At 38.7% G+C, this 22,495-nt stretch overlaps 1 protein-coding gene and 1 pseudogene across 1 annotated transcript; one reads left to right on the forward strand and one right to left on the reverse strand.

Annotated features, from left to right (window-relative positions):
* Window positions 1–17,012: 17,012 nt before the first annotated feature.
* On the forward strand, window positions 17,013–18,803 carry LOC112179335 (D-galacturonate reductase). The gene is made up of 4 exons (XM_024317733.2): window positions 17,013–17,400; window positions 17,647–17,890; window positions 18,013–18,192; window positions 18,360–18,803. The coding sequence occupies exons 1-4, from the start codon at window positions 17,072–17,074 to the stop codon at window positions 18,570–18,572; spliced, it is 966 nt and encodes a 321-aa protein (XP_024173501.1). The 5' UTR covers window positions 17,013–17,071; the 3' UTR covers window positions 18,573–18,803.
* A 1,945-nt stretch (window positions 18,804–20,748) lies between these two features.
* LOC112178115 lies at window positions 20,749–22,100 on the reverse strand (annotated as a pseudogene).
* Between the last annotated feature and the right edge of the window lie 395 nt (window positions 22,101–22,495).

The raw sequence follows: 22,495 nt of genomic DNA on the forward strand, positions 1-22,495 counted from the left end.
AATTGCTGCAATTCCAAATCTTCAAAAATTGAAGGAGATCCACCTACTGATTTTCGAAACTAAGTATGAATAGAATCTAAAAAAAGAAAAAATATCTTTTATTGATTTTATTGGACGATGGGCATTATAGGAAAATTAGAGAGGTGTAGATAGCAAATTGGTTATTTGTAAAAGTAAGTTGTTGGTTTATTAAGTAGGGAGGTCTAAATGTCAAATTTGGAGGTATGAATAGAAGCTCCCTTACAACAATTGTTTGTATATATTACATTTCTAGACTCAACCAACAATGTTAAATTAGGTCTTCGGAGCTGTCTTTGGTTGGTTCATATCCTGCTAACGTTTGCCACGTCTGCTGATCACTGTGAATCACAACATAGGATTAATAATTTAAGGTTGCGTTTGGCAACCATGATAGGATTGGATTAAGATACATGATTATATTAGATTAGTATAAGATTGGATTTGTTATCCTCCTTGCACGTGTTTGGTATTATAGGATTAGAGCCAGAATGGATAAAGATGCAAAAAGTGAGAGAAAAAAGAAGAAGCAAGGTTCGAGACCCAAAGAAAGATGAACATAGGTAATTTCTTCTTCTCCGATCGCTCTAGAGAGAACTCTTCAACCGTACTCAACTTTTCCTCTTCATTGGGCTTCGATGTCTTTGATTTCTTGCCTTTCAACCCGAAACACCACACCACCACCACCAGCTACATTAACACGGCCAATCCCACACCGATCTAGCTAGGCTCAATGACCGTCGACGGCTTCTTCCGCGACGTCTACAACAGCAGCGCCTCCGCCGAGGCCGAAGACGGTGGAGGAGGTCTGGTAGGAAATTGTGTTCGGGAAAGGAGTGTAAATGAGGTGCCTCCGGCCGGCGCAGTGGAAGAGAACGAGGGAGGATGGATGTACAGCTCGCATTGCCACCGCCGGAGATGGAGAGATTGAGTGGAGGGATATTCGGGTTCGATCAGATCGCACTGAGGATGATATAAGGGCTGGGGTTTGTATTTTGATTGAAGAGGATGGTGGTCATTTCGTCAAGGTCCAAGGATGGTTCTAGTTATAATCTTGTACTGTTGTGCATATCCCACCTCTCCAACAGGAGTTGATATCCTACTCTGACAAGATATAAATATCCAATCTCAGAATAATCTGAACCACCAAACAGTAGCTTGGATATATTTTTGTCCTATCCAATTATTAATCCATGCAAACAAACGTGGCCTAATAGTCATTCATCGAAGAATGTAACAATCAGAGTCCAAAAAGATCCATGATATAAAACAGAACCTAATGTGTGATGTTGAACAGGAGACGATCATAGTATAGAAAGACATAACTCTCAGTTGATGCACTAAGAAACAGCCATTAGACACTTTGAATTACTAAAAAAAAATTCATAGACAAACATATCATTGATACGAAGCAGGGATCAATTGTATGATGCATCAGTCATCACATACAGAGCTTTTGATACAATCTCAGACCCAGGTAAAGAATCATAGGCATACCTCTCAAAAACTGAAATGGAAAATCTCTACAAAAGGTTTGACATTTAGTAAAACTATTCTTTGAATATCTAAAATCGTAGACTGACAAATGAAGCAGGCATCGATTGGATGATGCATCAATCATCATAAACAGAGCCTAATATGAGGGCACACAATCACAGAGACAGGTTAACAATCACAGAGGCAGAATAAGAATAAAATAGAACGCACAATCAAATAAGGGGCAGAATATGAGATTAATACAAATAGTAAAAATAGAAATGTACATAATTTAAATAGTGTGTGTGTATATATATCAAATAAGAAGCAGAATCTACAATATATGTATATATTGAAGATTGATATGTTCGATACCTGATGCTGCCTACTTGAATTTGGAGATAAACTAGTATCTAAAGAATATACTCGGTTCCTTTCTCCAATTAAATGCCCTGGACAAAGAAAAAAGAACAAAACAAGATAAATGCAGAAATCAAACACCCCTACATGGAAGAGTAGTTATGATATGTATAACTTCGTATCTCACAGTTAGAAGAGAGAAAATTGAAATCGACAGAAAGAGAGAGTCACATTTGACAAAAAAAGGAGTCACATTTGTTTCAACCATGATCTTGAAGCAAAATCTAGATTACCCACAGAGTAGTCTTTAGGTCTCCTTTGAAGATCATTAACAGTGGGGATGTGATCCATATGAGTGTTGGATCATAATTCATATACATATTTGTGCCCTAAAATATAGAAATTACTTGTTCTAAAGTCTAATTTAATGTTGACTAATCCAATTCAATTATTTCCCTAATCTTGTACTTTTACTTAACCTTTGTATTTATTTATATATATTTATATTGTTTTTCTTATCATTCTAGGAAATGATGGAGAAGCATGGAAATGCACCAAAAAGTCAACCTTAGCACATTTTCTTACTCCGGCTTGGAGAAAGGGAGCTAGACAAGGAAGGAGGGGGGCATCTTGATCAAACAAACTCCAAATGAGTTGAAAATTTTCAGATATATTCTAGACATCCTAAGGATCATTTCTTATGAAGAGTGAAAGAGCTAGTTCGAAGTGTAAGGCCTTCAAAAGATCGGTCCAAGTTTCTGACTAAAAGACGAAAACGGCAAAGCCGGACCTATACGGATTCCGGCAGCATTTCCGGCCAAACCACAGTGAACTAAGCTCTGAATTCTACTAGGATGATCTACACTTATCAAGGGACATTTGGTATGAAGAAGTCGAAGGCCAATTCCGAAGTCTCGGTGGAGATTCAATTGAAGGAAGCTTCAGAAGCAGAAAACAAAGTCAAAATATGGCAGTTTGGCCTAGAACCTTCTTTGAACGGATTTCTTGCCATTTTTGGAAGGTCTATGTCTCTATGAGGCTGAAATTATCAAGGAGAGCCCTAGAAGAATCCTACAAGATTATGGCAAGATTAGTCCATCATACTATCCTTTGGACAATAGGCATCCCTATGCACCTTCTCTCCTTTGGTTGTCACATTGACTTTGGTGACCCAAAACTACCCCAACACTCTTCATTTTCTTGTTTCCCATGCACAATAAAGAGAGCAGCTGCTCTTTTGTTCTCTTAAGTCATCTTTTCTACTCTACACTCTAATAACTCATCATTACTTCCCTCTTTTTACTCCATCTCTTCCATACTCTTTTACCTTGTTTTTAGGATCTATTACCACTCTCATACTCCATCTCCATGCTTCTTACAATGCTTGAGCTGCTCTCTTTTGCTTTCATTCATCATTTTACTCCTCTCTCTCTTCTCTATATAAGCATCCCTTCAACACACTCTTAAGGCATCACCTATTCCACCCCATTACATCTTTTCTCTCTCTTCATCTCCTTCACAAAACCTCCATCTCCATCTCCACCTCCCAAAATCCAAACCCATAATATCCATACTCCTCAACCTTCACCACCACCACAATTACTCCATCACTACCACTCAAAGTTGGCCAAATGAGCATCATATCTTCATCACCATTCCATTCATCATCACCATCAAGAAGCTTATCATCCATCCATTCCACCATCAAGGAGGATTCAAGGAGCATTGAAGGAGGAAAACAAATGAGGAGCTAGCCATTGATTTGTCAAGCTTCAACTAGTTCATTCTTTCCTTAACTCTTTGATTTACCTTGATGTACTTTATAGATTTGATGCTAATTTGTATGATTATGAGTGAGTAGTTACTTTGTTAGGGTTAGGGTTGAAAGCCCTAGCCAAACTTGTATGAATTGTTGTTTAAATTTACATTTAATGTTATTTGTGATTTTCATCTTCATATGCTAATTCAAGAAGTGAATGCATTCATTCAAACTTAACTAATTTGAATGTGTACGTTGTGTTTGTCATCTCATGAAAAAAATGTTTAGGGAGTAGTTAACCTTGAGCATTGATAGCATGATAGCATCCTCTATGTGCATATGAAGGTTGTGAGTTAAAATCACCTAGATTTAGGATTGGTTTGCTTACATGATTATCTAAACTCAAACTTTATTGCATATAGGAACAATGAATTGAGACTTAACTGGTAATAGGAATTGTTCTTAGGTAGTTAACTCTAGACTTATCCAGTTGGAATTGATAACATTAAAGGAGTTTAAGCCTTTGTAGTCTTATCCAGATGCAAAGAGGGTAATTGGGAACTTAGAATAGCATTACTTATATTTGAACTTCAATACTTGCAAGGGAGGTTAGTGGTAGACAATCCAACTGACAGGACCCGCCCCGGATTTCACCCTGAAATCCGATGAGGCCCTGCGGGGCCCACCTTAGAAGAAATTCTACCAAAAATTTGACAGAACTTCCCCTAAAAATGGACAACCCAAAACCTGTAGAAAAACAATTACACTTCTAAATCATCCATCCTTATTCTCCTGGAGCCACCCTGCTCCCTATATCACAACATCTCTCATATCACCAAACAATTCTGAAACTTAAGAATATTAATCTCATAGGTTATCAGAGCAATCTAATATACAGGCGAACAAGAGAATAGAAAGCAAGATAAATGACCGATGCTTTTATAATGCGGAAGCTATGACAGCTATGCCTCAACCCCAAGTACGCTCGACCTCAAGCTAAACTGGCCTGCAAACTGGGCATTTAAAACCGAAGGGCCCAGGGGAAAACATTTAAAATCCGTTAGAGTGAGTGGACGAAAAATAAGTAATTTCAAATGAATAAGTAAAACTTAATGCTTTCCCAAGTTATTCTCTAAAACCTCGCATGCAGTAACAATCTTGAAAACACTCTTAATCATCCTCTTTACTGAAATCTCAATCACATAACAAGAACATCTTGAAACCTCTTAAAATCTCATCCTCAATCCTTATAAAAACATCCTTTTCATGAGGCTCGTTTGATGACTAGAAAGGACTGCTGTCTAGTCATCTCATGCCATCTAGGAGGGACTGCCACCCAGATGACGCATCAGAAGGGACTGCCAACCGGAATAGGAGGCGGTGGATAGATGGGACTGCCAACTAGCCACATGCAGTAGACGGGACTGCCGACTAACCACAGGTAATAGACGGGACTGCCGACCAACTACCTCATGTCATCTGGAAGGAACTGCCAACCAGGTGACGCATCGGATGGGACTGCCAACCGAGCTGTAGTCTGGAAGGGACTGCCAACCAGACCATTACCTAGAAGGGACTGCCAACTAGGTAAGATACGCATGCGCCAAAACTGGCCTCCTTAATAAACTGAATAGCCTCCTCAAGAAACTGAAAATAACCTCTTTCAATTACTTGCTTTCGGAAAGAAACTCGGTATTACTTCAATAAATCAAGAATAATTCACCGAAAGCATAACTCAGGATTAACTCACTAAATCAAACCTCAATATCTCAATAAATCCTCGAAAGCATAAAATCAAATACTCTGTAAATCAATAAATGCTTTCGGAAGAAAACTCAATCTAACTTCAAAGCTGATAAGTACGGAGCTCAAAGCTCAATAAATCTCGATAAATCAATCATGCTCAAATATTCGATGAAACATTCGTACTCGTGAATCCTCATAAAAACCGATATTCGAAATCCAAAATTCTCATAATATTTTCTGAATCAGTCACTTCCCGAAAATCATTCCTCAATTCAATAACTCATGAATGACTATCTCAAAAATCTACTAAAAGCCCTCGGGAAGGAAATTTCAATACTAATCTCGTAATCTATAAATAAATCTCGATAAACTAAATCTCAAATATTCAAAACATAATTAAATCTCAATTGGAAGAAAATAATAATAATATTGCATGCGGAATTAATTTAAAAACAAATGTCCACTCACAATACTGTTTAGGCGACCATGCATACGAGTTCCTTCGTCGAGCAATAGCTCGGTACGTCGCCCTGTATACAATTATTTTCCGTGAATAACTATTCAACAATTAAATACGATTCTCAAAATCAAATCCTCATAATTACATCTCCACTTCTCCTCGGATGCAACCCAAATTATACCACTAATACCATTTCGTTAATTTAAAGGTTCCAAGGCAGAACCGAGAGATATCCGACGGCCGGATTCTCGTAATTCGATAATCGAAACCCTAAACTTCAAAAATTCATAATTAAATCCAAGCTTCTCCAAAATTCACCAAATTTCATATACAAGCTCTACAATATTTATAGGATTTAATGGGCTAAAAACTGGAATTAAAACACAGCCCAACACGCCTCCACGCGCCACCAACAGTGGCAGCACGTGGGCCCCACGCGCCGGCGGCAACCACCTCAGATGGCCACCAAAATTTGGCAGCACCCTCTACTCAACAAACCCAACCTCTTTCTCAACTACAACAAGTTCCAATTTTACCTGGAAGAGCTCCAATTAGGCCGGTGAAATTTTTCCCGAAAACTCCAAGAACCCTAGAAATTGAAATTGTTAATTCGACCTCTACACTGCAAATTGAAATCAAAGACCTTAGGGGAAATGATCTATGTCAAAAACCGAACCTTCGACGCCAATTTGGTGGCCGGAGACTGCCGGAATCGGAAAATATCGACGCTGCCTCAAAAATGCTACAGTGACCGTCATCTTCTTCTCGTTGCTGCACCTTCCACAGTTCATATTAAGCTACGAAACGAACCCAGAAATCAAGAGAAGGAAGAGAGCTTTCCAACAACATCTTACACGTCAAAATCCGTCGCCGGATGGAGGAGTTATGGCCGGAAAAAGGTGACGAGGTCGGAGAGGAAGAGAGAGTCGGGGAGAGAGAAAGGAGACGGCTCGGTAAGTTTCCGAAAATGGAAACTTACCACAGTAACTCGTCCTATTTATAGAAACTTACCATGAACAGTAACTTTACCATTTCGCTTATAACTTTTGCATACGAACTCCGATTTTTACGTACCACATATGCACGCGCTCGGTTTAACGTCCTTTACAACTTTCATGAAGGAAATTTTCTCAAATTTTGACCTGAACAAAAAGTCAACTTTTAGGGCCCCCTAAAAGCATTGAAATGACAGTAAAAGTGAAAGTAAAAGTTGTTTACCGTCCAAATGACTAGTAAACCGGTGAATTCGGGTTCGGGACGTCACACCAACTCCTAACTTCATCCATTATATTACTAGTTTCGTTTAGAGTAGTTTATGTTACACTTGAGCATTTAATTTAATTTGGTTCACCACTCTATCAAACAAATAATCTCACTACCACCACAATGCACATACTCACCATGAGCCTAGATTTCTTGTGAATTTAGGTTTGTGATTGTACATTTGTATGTTCTAGCTCTCCTTAGGTTAACACCCTAGCTAGTGAAAGGAATCCAATCCTCGTGGGTTCGACGAACTTTCTTAAATCCCTATACTATTACTTGTTCCCTTTATACTTGAGGGTAACTATTTGGCTAACAAGTTTTTGGCGCCGTTGCAGGGGATTGGAGTACAATCCGATTCCCAGCTCGGTTTGCCTTCGGGGAAGCTAGAAATTTTACTTTTATTTTGTGTTTCAACTTGTGTCTTTATCTTTTATTTGTTTTGTTAGTTTTTGTGGTTGTCACCTTATTTTTGAAATAGTGGTAAGTATTTTGGGTAAGTAAATTAGTAAATTGTGGTAAGAAAAGGGTAAATTGTGAGCTTGTTGAAAATAAAAAAGAATTAATCTTGCCTATTTGCTATTTGCTTATTACTTATTGCAATTTCGCTTTCTAGTTGCAAAATTAAATATTTGGTACTTAGATTTATTTCTTCTAGATTAGAAGTTGGTTGAAATTTGTAAAAATTTAAAGTAAATTAGATTAGGAATTTTATCTTTGTAACGTCGAGCTTACTCGCTTTATTGGAAAATGAGGGCAAAATCGTCTTTTCGCATCCGAATGAACAGTGATGAGGAATGAACAGTTAACAATGAAGGTTACTGAAATAGCTAGGGGTGGGCATTTTGTACCGAAAATGCGGTTACCGACCCGAACCGCACCCAAAAAACGGTTCGGCAACCGCATCAAACTAAAACGTAGTTGTTTTATGATCACATCGCACCGAGACATATAAAAGCGGTTCGGTTGCGGTTTGGGGTCATAAAGCGCCCAATTTAAACCGACCCACACCAAGTTTATTTTAATTACATTTTATTTATTTATTATTTCTCTATTGATGGAAATGTTGGTTTTCAATATATAAGAAATCCATTTTGATTAGGTTTTCAGTTTGTAATAAGTTGTTATGTTTGCTTGATCATTGATATATATATATATATATATATATATATATATATCTGTGTGTGTGTAATAAGTTGCTATGGTCTTTCTGCAAGTTGCTTGATATTTGGGTGATATTTGCCGATTTGTGTGGACTCTAAATGCATTCAAAATTTGTTTATGCCTTATTGCAATTGTTAGGTAAAAATAAGCCTGATTTTGGCCCTTTTTTCTAGTTGAAATTAATAAATCGCTCCAAACCGAAGCCGACCTGCACCTCACCGAAAAATGGTGTAACTGAAATAATCAGTTCAGCCTTTTTGTAATGCGGTTGCGGTTTAATATATAGGCCAACCTAAAAAAGCGGTTTGGTTGCGGTTTGAGCCTCAAACTGAACGGAACCGCACCCCTAGAAATAGCAATGAAGGTTGCTTACATGTAATGCAGGGTTCATTCAAAAATACATAGATGTTCAAATTATTTACATTATTAGAAATTGAGAATCAGACCCTTTACAGAGGAAAAGCTCATTCCTTGATAAAAAACTCTAAACCCTAAACCATTCGAAGCAGAGTAATTATTCTCTCTCACAATCTGAAGCTGCAATCAGTGGAGGAGCTTATGCCTCACGGGCACAAAAATTGCAAAAAGATGCGAGAATAATTAGAGAGATAGCACATGACCTACAACCACCTTCAAGCAGTTTACTTCTTCGATCTACTACTCTTGCTGTGTTGTAAGGAGAGGGTGAGTTTGGAGAGGGGCTTTTGTTGTTGGTGACTAAAACAGTCACAACAGAGTGACACCATTCCTAGTTTGAAATATTGAATTGAATGTACACAAGTTTTAAAGTGACTGAAATAGTCACAACAGAGTGACACAACTTGCAACCCTTTAACAGATTCCTAGTTTGAAATATTGAATTGAATGTACACAAGTTTTAAAGTGACTCAAATAGTAATAGTAATAGTATTAATAATTCTACTTTTTCTTTTCTTGTTAATAGACCTTTAAAACTGAAAGCATAGTACACTAAAAGCAAAACTGATTTTAATTTATGTTATGGTCCCTGGAACATGAAGCAAAGCTCCGCCACTCTGAAATGCAAGTTCAATGTTATTTTTCTAATCATATTGTTTACATTAATATCAGGATTGAAGATTGCATCAAGTGTTGATAATGCATTTAATCATGACAGTGATAGTATGCTTTTCATTTCAATATTGTCATGCTTACTGTTGAACTCATTTTTCCATCAAGCTGATGATTAGTTGACCCCTGTTTTCAAATAAATTCATCTAAAAGCTTTTTTTGTTATTATTTTTTTATTTTTAAGCGGAAGAACATATTACTTTCTTTAATCAAGAATACAAACTGGAAAATAAAAGATAAAATGAAACATTAATAATGGGGATTTAGAGATAGGATCTTTGCTGGGTAGGGTAAAGGAATGCCCTTTTGTCTATCAAGGCCCTTAATTTTTCTTGCAGTCTTGGATCTTCTTGGACATGGCTATCGATCAAATTGAATATCAAAGAGAAGCTTATAAATAATGAAGATACTATTCGGCATTAGCATGGTTATGAAGGAAAATTATCATAATTTTTCCTTGATTTATCTTAATTTTAGCAAACAGCTAAAAATCAGGATAGAAAATATATAATTAGTAGTGATAAAATTCCTAATAAATAATGAAGTGTTTTAGGGAAACGATATTTAAGAGAGAATTGCTGTGTGTTCTCATTGATAATAGGGACATCTTTATATAGAGGATTACAATGCATAGAATCTGAATTGTACAATGAAAGGTAAACATACAATGAATGAATATCTCTAAGATATTCTTCGAGATTCTCTCTAATTAAAACCCTATTACAACTAGGTCAAGTAACCTAGAGTTTAGGCCAGACAAATAGGGATTTACTTGAACACTCCCCTTTGTGTCTCCCAAACGTGGTGCTCCTCTCGTTGCCTCATTAAAAACCTTGCCGAGTAACAAAAACCCAGTGGAACAAAAATAACCTCGGTCGAAGGGGAAAAAGAGCACAACACACCCTTCACGTTTCGAGACCATACATGTAGACACCTCCCCCTGATGTCTACATCTCCCCCTGACGACTACGGTCATTGGAGTTCGGATAACTTCCGCAAACGATGCTACCAACATGTTTCTCGAAAGTGGAATTTAGGCAATAACTTAATGAGCAAGTCTGCCATACTGTCCTTAGATCGAACCTAGTTCACTTTGATCTTGAGGAGAGTTTGTTATTGCTGATTACACTTGGTGTGGTCGCTTTTGATGTAGCCTTGCTTCAAAATAAGTAGCATTATCCTATATGCTCGTAGGCTAATCTGTGGTAGACTTCAAACCATAATTGTTCGAACATGCGTAACTATGGATCCAATCCATATGCATTCACGAATCATTTTGTGAGGAGCAATAATCTCTGCATTGTTTGAAAATATAGCAACTAGGGTCTATTTCTATAGACCTCCAAGATATCACGGTCTTTACTCATGGTGAACACTTAACCAGTATGGGAATTACCTTTGTATGGGTCAGAGAGATACCCAATATCAGCAAAACCTTCCAAAACACATGTCGTTTTGGGATGGGGATGTTGGACGCAGGCCAGTGTTGGCGGCGATCCTGGTGTGTGATGGGTCCGAATCCATCATCTCTTTATAAGGATAGAACAAGCCCATATCAATCGTACATCTCAAGTACCGAAAGATATCTTTTACACCAATCCAATGACGTCGCGTTGGCGCAAAGTTATATCTAGCTAACAAGTTCATTGCAAATGAGATGTCCGGTCTTGTGCATTTAGCTAAGTACAATAATGCGCCTATTGTACTTAAGTAAGGTACTCTTGCCTCTAACACATCTTCGTCATCATCCTTTGAACGAAGAAAATCATTTTCAGGATCAAGACTACGGACAATCATGGGGGCGCTTAAAGGTTTGACCTTGTCAAAATGCCTAAGCATCTATCAACACGATGCTCAAGTTCCAAACCAAGACATATCGTGTTCTCCCAAAATCCTTTATCTCAAACTCGGATTTCAAGTGTTCAGCAGTTTCCCTTAACTCTTTAAGGGCTTCTAATGAAGATCATGTCCAACATGAACCGCGATAGAATCCGAAACATGTTATGGAAATGCGTGGGCATATCCCTTCCCAATCAAGTAGTCATCTTAGTGAGCATTTCAAACTTATTGCAAATGCGCTTCGTGGCCACTTGACTTGGGTAAATGAAGTTCACCATGAACCTTCATGTATATTCCGTATCTAGATCACCATAGAGATACTTAGTGACCACATTTGTAAGCTGCATGATTAGTTATTCGAAAACTACCAAACTGACAGGGTAGTGGAGTGCAATGACATCCATTATGAGAGAATATGTCTCATTGTAGTCGATTCCAGGGAGTTTTATGAGAAGCCTTGCGCCACAAGGCAAGATTACCATATCTTTTTCTCACTATGCTTTCTAACGAAGACCCACTAATCAACAAGTTTTATGTTAGGAGGTGTTGGCATCATTAGCTCAAAAACCCTCCTCTTCGTTAGATAATCTAACTTAATCTGGATCGCATCTTTCCATTTAGGCCAAATTTCTCTACGTTGGCATTCATTCATCAACAAAGCGTGGTTCGATATCATCGGGCTCAACAAACTCATGCGCAACAAAATGTGCGACTACATCATCAATTATGATGGAGTTTCTATCCCACGTCTTATGTACACTAGTGTAATTTTCATAGAGCTCTATATTCTCAGGAATAGGTTTTGACGTTGAGGCGTCCCCTAACAGTAACCTTAATCCAGAAGATACTCATGAGATGGATTTTGAGTGTCGATGATCAAAGGATTGGAATGTGCCAAAGATCCAAAGTATCCTTCGAACTCACGGGCCTCCCACGCATCATAGCTGGGGCCATGGCCTATAAATCCAGAGTGCTATTCTCTTTGACGTTGGCACCATGTCTATCTCTGTGTAGGGTGGCGCTACGTCCTCTCGTAGGGATGTTCTTCCTTGCAGGCTTATTTGCAGCATATTTGTGTGATCTCATCACTTTAACGGGGATCGAGATAAGATATAGTGGGGACAGACTACGACAATTCCTGTCGTTCCTGTTGAACATTTGTGTTCTTGTCTCCCCCTAACGACGGGAAGACTGTCTCATAAAAGTGACATCCTCAAATTTAGCGTTAAGGCGATCGCCATGCAGGGGCATTAAGTGGCGAACGATTGTTGGAGTCTCAAATCTAACTAAGTTGCCCATTCGTCTGTAAGGACCCATTATAGAGCGCTGTGCCAGCACATAAAGGGCTCACTCAAATGTGTGTAAGTGCAAAATACTTGTACTCAGTCACTAGCTGTAACGCAGATATACATTGAGTGGCGGTAGGTCGTAGACTAATTAGCATAGCTGCATGGGATATTGCATCACCTCAAGCGGATATAAGGAGATTGGTGCGCATTACCAATGTCCAGACTACCATCGTAGTCATTTCCACGAGATCATTTAGGTGTGTTCATGGGAATATGATGTCCAAAATCAGTCCCAATGCAATAACCATCAAAAGTCTTCGATGTAAACTCTCTAGCAATGTCAAATCCAATTGACTGAATATGACGATCCGGGGAGTGAGCCAGTTGTCATATGGTATGTGCTAGGAGTGTAGCATAAGCAGCATTACAAGTGGACAATGGCACAACACGTGACTAGTGTGTTTGCGCGTCAACCAACATAATGAGATATTTAAACGTCCGCAAGTTGGTTGAACTAGTCCACAGAATCCCTACGGATTCTATGTAAGAACAGAATGAATATTGTCATATCCTTTGCATAGGACAGTCTCAGTCCTAATTGTCCTAAGGAACGGGCTTTGTAAATTGAGCAATAGGCCTTAGAAGCAACCAACGAAGATTGTGGTTGGGCCTGAGCATCTGAAACGCTATTTGAAGCCAGTTGGTGATTGCAAAAACACCTGGGGCGCCATCACCATGATGTACGCCATCCATGTCGTTTATGGATAAAGACTGTGCCAGCCCTAGGCTGGTGGTGGACGGAAGCGGAGCCCTAGGCAGCAGCGTCGGTCACACATAATCCAGGAATCAACTTTGATTCATGCTTCGTTTTGCTCGAAAGAAAAGATGTCCATGTGAAGTTTTTAGTAGACGGATCATCATATCATGACCAGGATCACCTATCCTGTCGTGACAAAGCAATATGTGTCTAAATCCAAGAGATCTTCTCTCATAACTTCATTGGATTAATAGCTCGAATAGTGACATAGAGTCCACTAGAGAGACACATAAACTTCTCTAAGAGGCGCATTTGTTCTCAATCGTTAGAGATATTGTAAAGGAACTCATTTCCGTTCTCTACATGCGTTTTCGCATGGAATCTGTTGGCTATTTATAGGTGCAATTTGCCCTAGGAGCGTAGAGAGTTTCTATGACAGTAATCAAGGTGCCATTTGGCAAGTGGAACTTGAGCTATTCCATGTCCTTGAATTAATATTGATGACCCAGCCATCGTAGTCACAAAGTAATATGCTTAGAAATAAAATGGAGTCATAATGAAAAGAACTCAAAATTTTATTCATAAGCCAACGGAGTTACATCATTGTCTCTTTGACCAAAGAAAATCTAATTCAAAATGCTAGCTAATGCAAAACAATGGTAGTCGTCTAACTTCTTTCGGTAATTCCAAAATAAATGTGACCAGGTGAGTAGAGAGATGTCGGTGGAGCAAAGCTCGCTTAAGTACCACTAATCTCATAACCTTCCTAGACATCACACTCACTTTGGGTGAGCCTACTTTGAAGAGAAGCTAAAGCATTGGCATTTACTACAAAAATATATGGCAATTGCCTATTACATATCTTGAAAAACTAAAGATTTAAACAGAATTGGTGATCTATTGATCCCAACCAGATTTGTAGTTTTCAACCCTTCACTCTAGATCATCTTCTTGATCTTCTTGTTCCACATAGTGAGCTTCTCTTGCTTCACAATATGCTTTGTAGGCGGTGATTAGTTCTTCACGAGTGCTACAAATGTGTGCCCAATGATCAGACACTCCACATCAAGAACATACATCTCTTTGCTCAAACTCCATTGATTGAGGCGCTTTGAAAGCGTCATTTAGATGGCTCTTAGTGTTTGTGGCGCCACCAACATGGCCAGAGGCGTTGCCTCCCTCTCTCTTTCCACATTGACCTCTTCGATTCCGTGTTCGCCTATTTTGGCAGTTACCTTCCCAAGTAGAGATATTATATGGACCAGAACGTCCAAATGTATCCCTAAGATTAGAGTTTCGCTCTTGGCGCCCTCTCTTTGGGGCGCGACTATATGTAATTGGATTCCGGAATATACTCTGTTCCCACGAATCTCGAATTATAGTTCTTCACAAGGATGTTGTCATGTTTTTCAGTGACATTCATAGCTTCAATGAGCTCATGAAAACTTGTGATCCGTCTTGCAGTAACATTGACTCGATAGTTCTTAGCAACCATCAATGCAAAGATGGGGAAGGTAGAGAGAGGCTTCTCAATTAACATCACATTTGTGATCTCTTTACCACAGAATTCCAGTAAGGATTTAATGCGAAGTGCTTCCGAGTTGTAGTCAAGAACTGACTTGAAATCACAGAAGTGGAGGCTATGCCATCTCACTTCTAGGTCAGGAAGCAGGGAGTCACGGACGTTGCCAAATCTTTATTTGAGTGAGACCCATAGCCTTCTGGGTTCTTCTTCATTCATACACTCGTACTGGAGCGTATCATCCATATGACGAGTCATTAAGATGATGGCTTTCGCCTTATTTGCCTCTAAGGCAGCACTATTTGCTTCCAAAGCTTGAGCTTGCTCAACAGTTAGCACGTCCTGGCTAGGCTCGAGAATTGTATCCAGAATTCCATCGGCCTTGAGATGCTGGCGGACATCACGGACCCACCTGTGATATCCAGATCCAGTTGTTTCCAATGGGGCAAAGTCCAATTTGTTCAGGTTACTCATCCTGAAAGAGAACAAGAAAAAATGGTTAGTTTCGGAGAGTAAAAGGCTACCACGAAAACATATTAAATTCCTGAGCGTAATCACTTTCAAGAAATTAAATTCCAAGAGGTATTGGACTAGATCGAAACAATGACGTAAGTGGTCGATCATAAATTCTCTACAAACTCTAAGTTTGGAGATCTCAACAAGCTCTAAACTTAGAGTGAGCACGAACCCCCACAGTTCTGCTTAATTTGGTCTCCCCTATGATGAAGAAAGGGGGTAGAACAAGGGAGATTGCAAGTCCCCGAAAAAGAAGAGAAATTGAATTAAAAAAGGGGAACGTTTAGTAAAAAATACCTCGAAATAGGTCGCCGGAAAATTTGACTTGAAAAAAGTGCCGGAAGTTGTTGACCGGATGCTGATGTGGCAGATATGCTGACGTGGCTGCTGACTGTGTTGCTGACGTAGCTGCTGACTGTGGTGTGGGGTCCGTTGCTGACGTGATGTGGGATCAGCTGCTGACGTGGCTGCGTTAGTGGGCCGCGGCTTGGGCTCCTCCTTCCTCCTTTTTTTTTTTCCTTCCTTTTACCGGTTTTTCTGACTGAATTTCAGTCTACCGGTTCAGCTAGTTTTTGGTCGGTTTTTGTGAGATTTCTTCGGGTTCCTGAATCGTCAGATTGAGATGTGTCTACTGACAAAATTTGGTTGAAATTGGATGTCTGGAAGATGGTGAACCGGTGGAATATTTGCTGCGGGTTGTATCGAGCTTCCGGTGGCCGGTTCGGTAGGTTTCCGACCGGTTCTTGGGGAGGCGCAGCAATTATGGACTACTGGGATTGAGTGCTTCAAGGTGTGAGGTGGAGGCATAAAAGGCTTCAAGGTTTTGTATTCGGATTCAAGGTTTTTAGCTTCTTGAATTAGGGTTTGGCTATTTGTTTCTGGGTTAGGGCTTCATGCTGATAATGTGTTTTAGGGAAACGATATTTAAGAGAGAATTGCTGTGTGTTCTTATTGATAATATGGGCCTCTTTATATAGAGGATTACAATGCATAGAATCTAAATTGTACAAGGAAATGTAATCATACGATGAATGGATATCTCTAAGATATTATCCGAGATTCTCTCTAATTAAAACCCTATTACCACTAGGTCAAGTGACATAAAATTTGGGCCAGACACACAAATAAGGATTTACTTGAACATGAAGATACTATTTGGCATTAGCATGGTTATCTAGGGAAATTATCATAATTTTTCCTTGATTTATTTTAATTTTAGCAAACAGCTAAAATCAGGATAGAAAATATATAATTAGTAGTGATAAAATTCTAAAGTTAAAACTATCTTGCACAATCATTTGGTGTGGTGGTGACTATGATATAGAGTTATAGACCTGATTTTTTGTTACATGATTGATATGAACATGTCAATAATTATGTAACTTAAATTACATAGCTAGAAACCTAAAAAGGTCATTGATTGAGACGTCATTGCCTTATTTTATGAAATACATTGAAATTACAAAATTCATAGTGGACATATTGGTAGATAGCTAGATTCTTCGGATCTTGAAGAGTAGATGGACAATTTTTTTTTTTTTTTTTAATAAAGTAGATAGACACTTATTATTTATTTATTTGAAAGGTGTCTATCTCTCTTTTTGTGTCAAATAAATGTAAAACACGATTGACATGCATATAATTACATGGCTGATTATATGTACAATAGAAACAAAAAAACTCAGGCGAATCATGAACTTGCAACACAAAAGCAAAAACAAAAATAAGAATCCTTCTGTAGCTTAGCTGTATACATGCAAGACATATATAGGTGGTAGCTGCTGACTGCGGTGTCTCCCAAGTTAATTTAGAAATGGCATCATTAAAGGTTTCTTCAGTAAAACTAGGATCATGTGGTGATGAAATTACTATGCCAGTAATAGGCATGGGAACTTCATCGCACCCTCCGGTGGACCGTGAAACGGCCAAGGCTGCCATTCTTGAAGCAATCAAAGTGGGTTACCGCCACTTTGACACCGCCTTTGCTTATGGTAATTCAGAGCAACATTTGGGGGAAGCTATTGCTGATGCTCTACGTCTTGGACTCATCGAGTCGAGGGATGAGCTCTTCATCACAACCAAGCTTTGGGCCAGCTTTGCGGAAAGAGATCTTGTGCTGCCTGCAATCAACACCAGTTTAAGGTAATTAGGAATTTAGGATCCTCCCCATTATTTTTCTACACGTATCTTTGGCTACTTAACGAGATATATATATATATATATATATATATATATATATATATATATATATATATGTTGAGTTTCTGTTACAGCATCATCAACAACCCAATTAGTTGTTGAAGACAAAGAACAATACCACAAGAGGTCTCTTTTTACATGGTATTGCAAACTCACCAAACAATTACATGTACATATATATTTTGGTAGGAATCTTCAAATGGAGTATGTTGATATGTACATAATACATTGGCCATTCAAATTGGGGCGAGAGATGACGGGTATGCCTCTCGACGAAGATCAGGTACAACCCCTCGATATCAAATCTGTTTGGGAGGGCATGGAAGAATGCAAGAAACTCGGCCTTGCGAGGGGCATTGGCGTCAGTAATTTCACCTCCAAGATGCTCGAGGAGCTCCTCTCCATCGCCAAAATCCCTCCTGCCGTCAATCATGTACGCACGTATATATCATCGATCCATTACTAGCTAGTAACAATGACAGTTTACTAGCTAATCAGCGAGGTCGATGTTTTAGGTCTGTTACTGATAGAAATTTGGTGTTTATATGTATGTAGGTGGAGATGAGCCCAGCTTGGCAGGTGACGAAACTGAGGGAGTTTTGCAAGGCAAAAGGGATACATGTCACAGCTTACTCTCCACTGGGTGCATCTGGTACTTCATGGGGAGACGATAGGGTTTTAGGCTCACAAGTTCTCCAACAGATTGCCAAAGCAAAAGGGAAAACAACTGCTCAGGTGGGTACATAAAATCACAAATTAATTAATCTTTTGGCACCAATATATCTTTGTCTACCTGCAGCACGTTGATAACTAACCTTATAGCTTGATTGATTAATTAAATTAAGCTTTAGTTAATTATTAATTGATAGATTGTATGCATATGTTGCATGCGTGAATTGCAGATATCGTTGAGATGGGTATATGAGCAAGGGGTGAGCATGGTAGCGAAAAGCTATAACAAAGAAAGAATGAGGCAGAACCTTGATATCTTCGACTGGTCCTTGACTGAGGAGGAGTTGCAGAAGATAAGTCGTCTTCCACAGATCAAAGGCTTCGTTTTTGCTTCACTTTTGGGACAGCATGATCTACTGCTTCAGATTGACGCTGGATTATGATCGACTGATCGATTATTCATTCCATCACGTCAAGATAAGATCCTAGTTAATTGATCGACACCGTCGATCACAATGTATCATAATAACTGAATGGTGTTGAAATTCAGATTGCAGGATAGTGGTCTTTCTTAACTTCATATTGTATCACGTTACGAATAAAATCAATCAAAGCTGATCTTTTGGATGCAAAAGGCCAGCTAAACAGTAAGGCTTTCCCTGCTTTTATCTCTTTACAGCATGCATTCTCTCATATCTTTGACTAAATGTAAGTACTGAAAATACTGAATACATATAAGTTAAATAGCTAGATAAATAGTGAGCTAAATTACTCGAGAGTACAAAGGAAAGAGCACTTTCAGAGAGTACGTAAAATGTGGTTAATACATGTTAAAACGGTAATGCACATTGATAATCTAGTTATCTAGATTAATCTAGAACTTGTACAAATCTAACTAGATTAATCTAGACTAATCATGGTAGCTAGTGTAGAAAGGTTCTAGAGTCATGGCCATTTGTTGACGAGGGTTCAGGTGTTCTAGTGTTGTCCGTTAATATGTGGTTAGCAATTAACCACATGCTATGTCGGCTAGTTCTGTCGGTGGAGTGATCAAAGTCTATAAATGTGTCAAGCCTTTTGCACTTGTAATAAAGGGAAAACAACAATCATCAAAGCTCCTCTATAATCAAAAGCTCACCCGTTCTCAATATATACAAACCAACCTCTCTGTTTTCCTTTCATACAACCTACCTCCTCTGTTTTTTTAAACTCAAACCATCTTCTAGTCCTAGCCCACTACTACTAAAATCTTCCACACCAACTTCCAACAGTGGTATCAAAGCCCCAAATTCTAACAATACAAGTTATTCCCGTGTCACATAGATACACTAAAATAGTGAAGAAGAGTTCAGGAGCACCACATCTTCCCAGAGCCTGAAGCAAGAGCCGTACTGAGGGTTCAGGTGTTTTAATATAGGAAACCTTGCGTCCTCTGCTGCTTCTGAAGGCACTCTATTATCTACCTTCTACCAAAAATCGTAGACTTTTTCCAATGTTCTAAAGGAAGAAACAAGTACCAATTCACCAAAAAGATCCAGCTAACCCGCTTGATAGACTTGTAAATGTGACAAACAAAGAGCAAAGCAGCACGAAATCCAACAGTGCCAAGCATGAGAAAGAAGCCATAGCAAATGCAAGCCATGTAACCAAAGAAGAACGATGTCTGCATAAACCAGACATGTCTGATCTAGCATGGTAGTAATACAAGCAGTAACCATAGATAAATAGGCCAGTCGATCCACCGCAAAGAAAAGACCTGCCGCAATGAAAAGAACTCTGATTAGTCCATAACAGTGGATTGACAATATGTCAATATTTTCTCGCTTTAAATAAACTGCATCTAGTATCGTAAAGAAAATTCATTTGAAAAAGCATATGCTCTGTCAGAAAACAATGAAAACCCTTATTTCCATTTTTCTTTTTCTGTTGCTTTTTAAACTCCAGACTCCCAGTAAATTTTCAGTTGCCCAGATATATAGGCATGAAAACTCCAGACCCCCACAAACTTCAATGATTAAAAAGAAGAATAGAACAGCAGCAAGGCACAAATCACTATACAAACAGCAAAAGCTGAAGTCTGATAGTCTGTAAATCAATAAGTCTGGCTATTCCGAGCTATACAACTTTGTGGAAAGGTCCCAATAATACTTGCTTTCATCTGTGTAGCAAGGGAACCATGATTGTACTTGCTATAGTAAGATAATATGATTCCTATCAAAAACTTTGAAGTAAAGCTCAATTTGATGTCATCAACAACAAATCAGGCCTGAAACTACCAGTAAAAGGCACAGCCACAAAACTAATAACTCAATGAGTATAATGTCACAAAAACCTTACTATAGATTTAGGACTAAGCAGTATAATGTCACAAAAACTGCAATACAAATATGATTACACACACATCAACAACAAATCAGGCCTGAAACTACCAGTAAAAGGTACAGTCACAAAACTAATAACTCACTCAACGAGTATAATGTCACAAAAACCTTACTATAGATTTAGGACTAAGCAGTATAATGTCACAAAAACCGCAATACAAATATGATTACACACACACGCACGTGAACACACACGCACACACACACACTATAATATTATGTGGAAAAAAAAAATTGTTTATCTCCACCACCACTCGTGATCTTCAGCAGCAAGTTGGAAGTAGGTCAAAGCCACAGTTATAAAGACAGTGACAAGCAAAAGAATAAGAAAAACAATAAACAGAATGCTGTAGATGGTGTAAATCCTGTGACCCCAGACACTGGCAAATATGTAGTAAAGCTCAATGTAAACTGTGTTAAGGAAGCAGAATGTCAGGAACAGAGACCCACAAAAAAGGCAGCCAGTAAGTAATAAATTTCTGACCTGTCAATCAGAAAAGGAAAGTCATGATTCCAATAAGCTACAATTTGTTGCACAGGGAGAGAGAGAATCTTTACTTACCTAATTTGTCCCTTCAAGCTGACAGTAGAAAGAGGTTGAAGTATATCCCGCAATGCCAGATGTGAGCGCGTATATGACCACAAGAGCAGTGAACAGAGCTCCTCGGTTGTATGGATAAAATACACCGACCAGCTGGAAATGCGCAAGGTAAAAAGACAGTAAATTTACTACAGACATGTATTTACAAAATCTCACTTCATGAAATCATTCTGCAAGACTCGCATGAGAATTGTTGCAAGAAAACCCGTCAAAAGGAGAACTGTGACACAAGGAATTTATGATTGAGAACCAATGAATTTCCAAGTGATGTGGCAGTGAAGAAGATTCTATTCTCAAATGGAATATTTGTGTCTCTCCATTTCACGGTGTACATGAAATGTGCATCAACGTCCTTGTCCTCTGTCAAGTCCACACTGAATGAGGATCCATCTTGGCGCCAAACGCTCTTTATTGTATAGAATTTCAAATTGGATGTGCTTGTACAGGAAATATTTGGGTCAGTTTTTCCTTCCTTGTCAAGCTTTCCTAGGAACCCCCAGATGGGCAAGTCGGCATAGTACATTTGAAGGTAGTAATCCTTTCGAAACTGCGCAACTTCCTCCTTCGACAAGCAACTTTGGTGTCTTTCTCTTTCCTGAACTCAAGTTTATAAGGAGCACTCACTAGACGATCTCCATTCAGCACAACGTCAGCAAGGGCAAGGGCGTGTTTGGAAAATCTTCCACAAATCCGAAATTGCATGCAGAATCTCAGAAATGCGAGAATCGAAACAAAGCAGAGATGACCAGATCGGAGATTTGATAGGGTTACCTGGGGTTGTGGAAGGGGCCGACCTTATTGACGTAGAGGGGGACGACGTCGCCTTCATTGTAGCGGTGATCGGAGCCGTCCGATCTGACGAAGGTGGGGCCGCAACCGGATAATTTTTCTTACTTTTGTTTTGTTTTTGAGCTTTTTGCCTTTGGACCCAAAAACTACGGACCAAGCTCATGATAAGGCCGAATCACACCTCAAAGGCCTTGTTTTTTTTTTTTTTTGGTTAGATACATGACAAACACCTGAAGGCCCAGCTTTTTAATGCAGCAGGAAGACTAGTTTAATAATGATGACTTAAATCTCTCTTTGAATCAAACTAGTATACTTAAATATAATATATCATAGATGAATCCTGCAACTAGGAGGAAGAGAATGGCTTTACTCTCAAATTTGTGCATTTGGCAAATTAATTTTAACAACTTACATATAAGTTATTGACAAAAAATGACTTAACAAATACATCATCTAAAGATTGAATTAAACACTAAATCTTACAAACAAGGACAATATGTTCTTTACTTGCCACATGTCATGAGTTAATTTAAATTTTTACCTTTAACTACTTTTTTTGACTTCTAATCCTTTCATAAGGATTAAATATTACAAA

This window comes from Rosa chinensis, chromosome 7 (assembly GCF_002994745.2).
Source record: "Rosa chinensis cultivar Old Blush chromosome 7, RchiOBHm-V2, whole genome shotgun sequence".
Lineage (NCBI taxonomy): Eukaryota > Viridiplantae > Streptophyta > Magnoliopsida > Rosales > Rosaceae > Rosa > Rosa chinensis.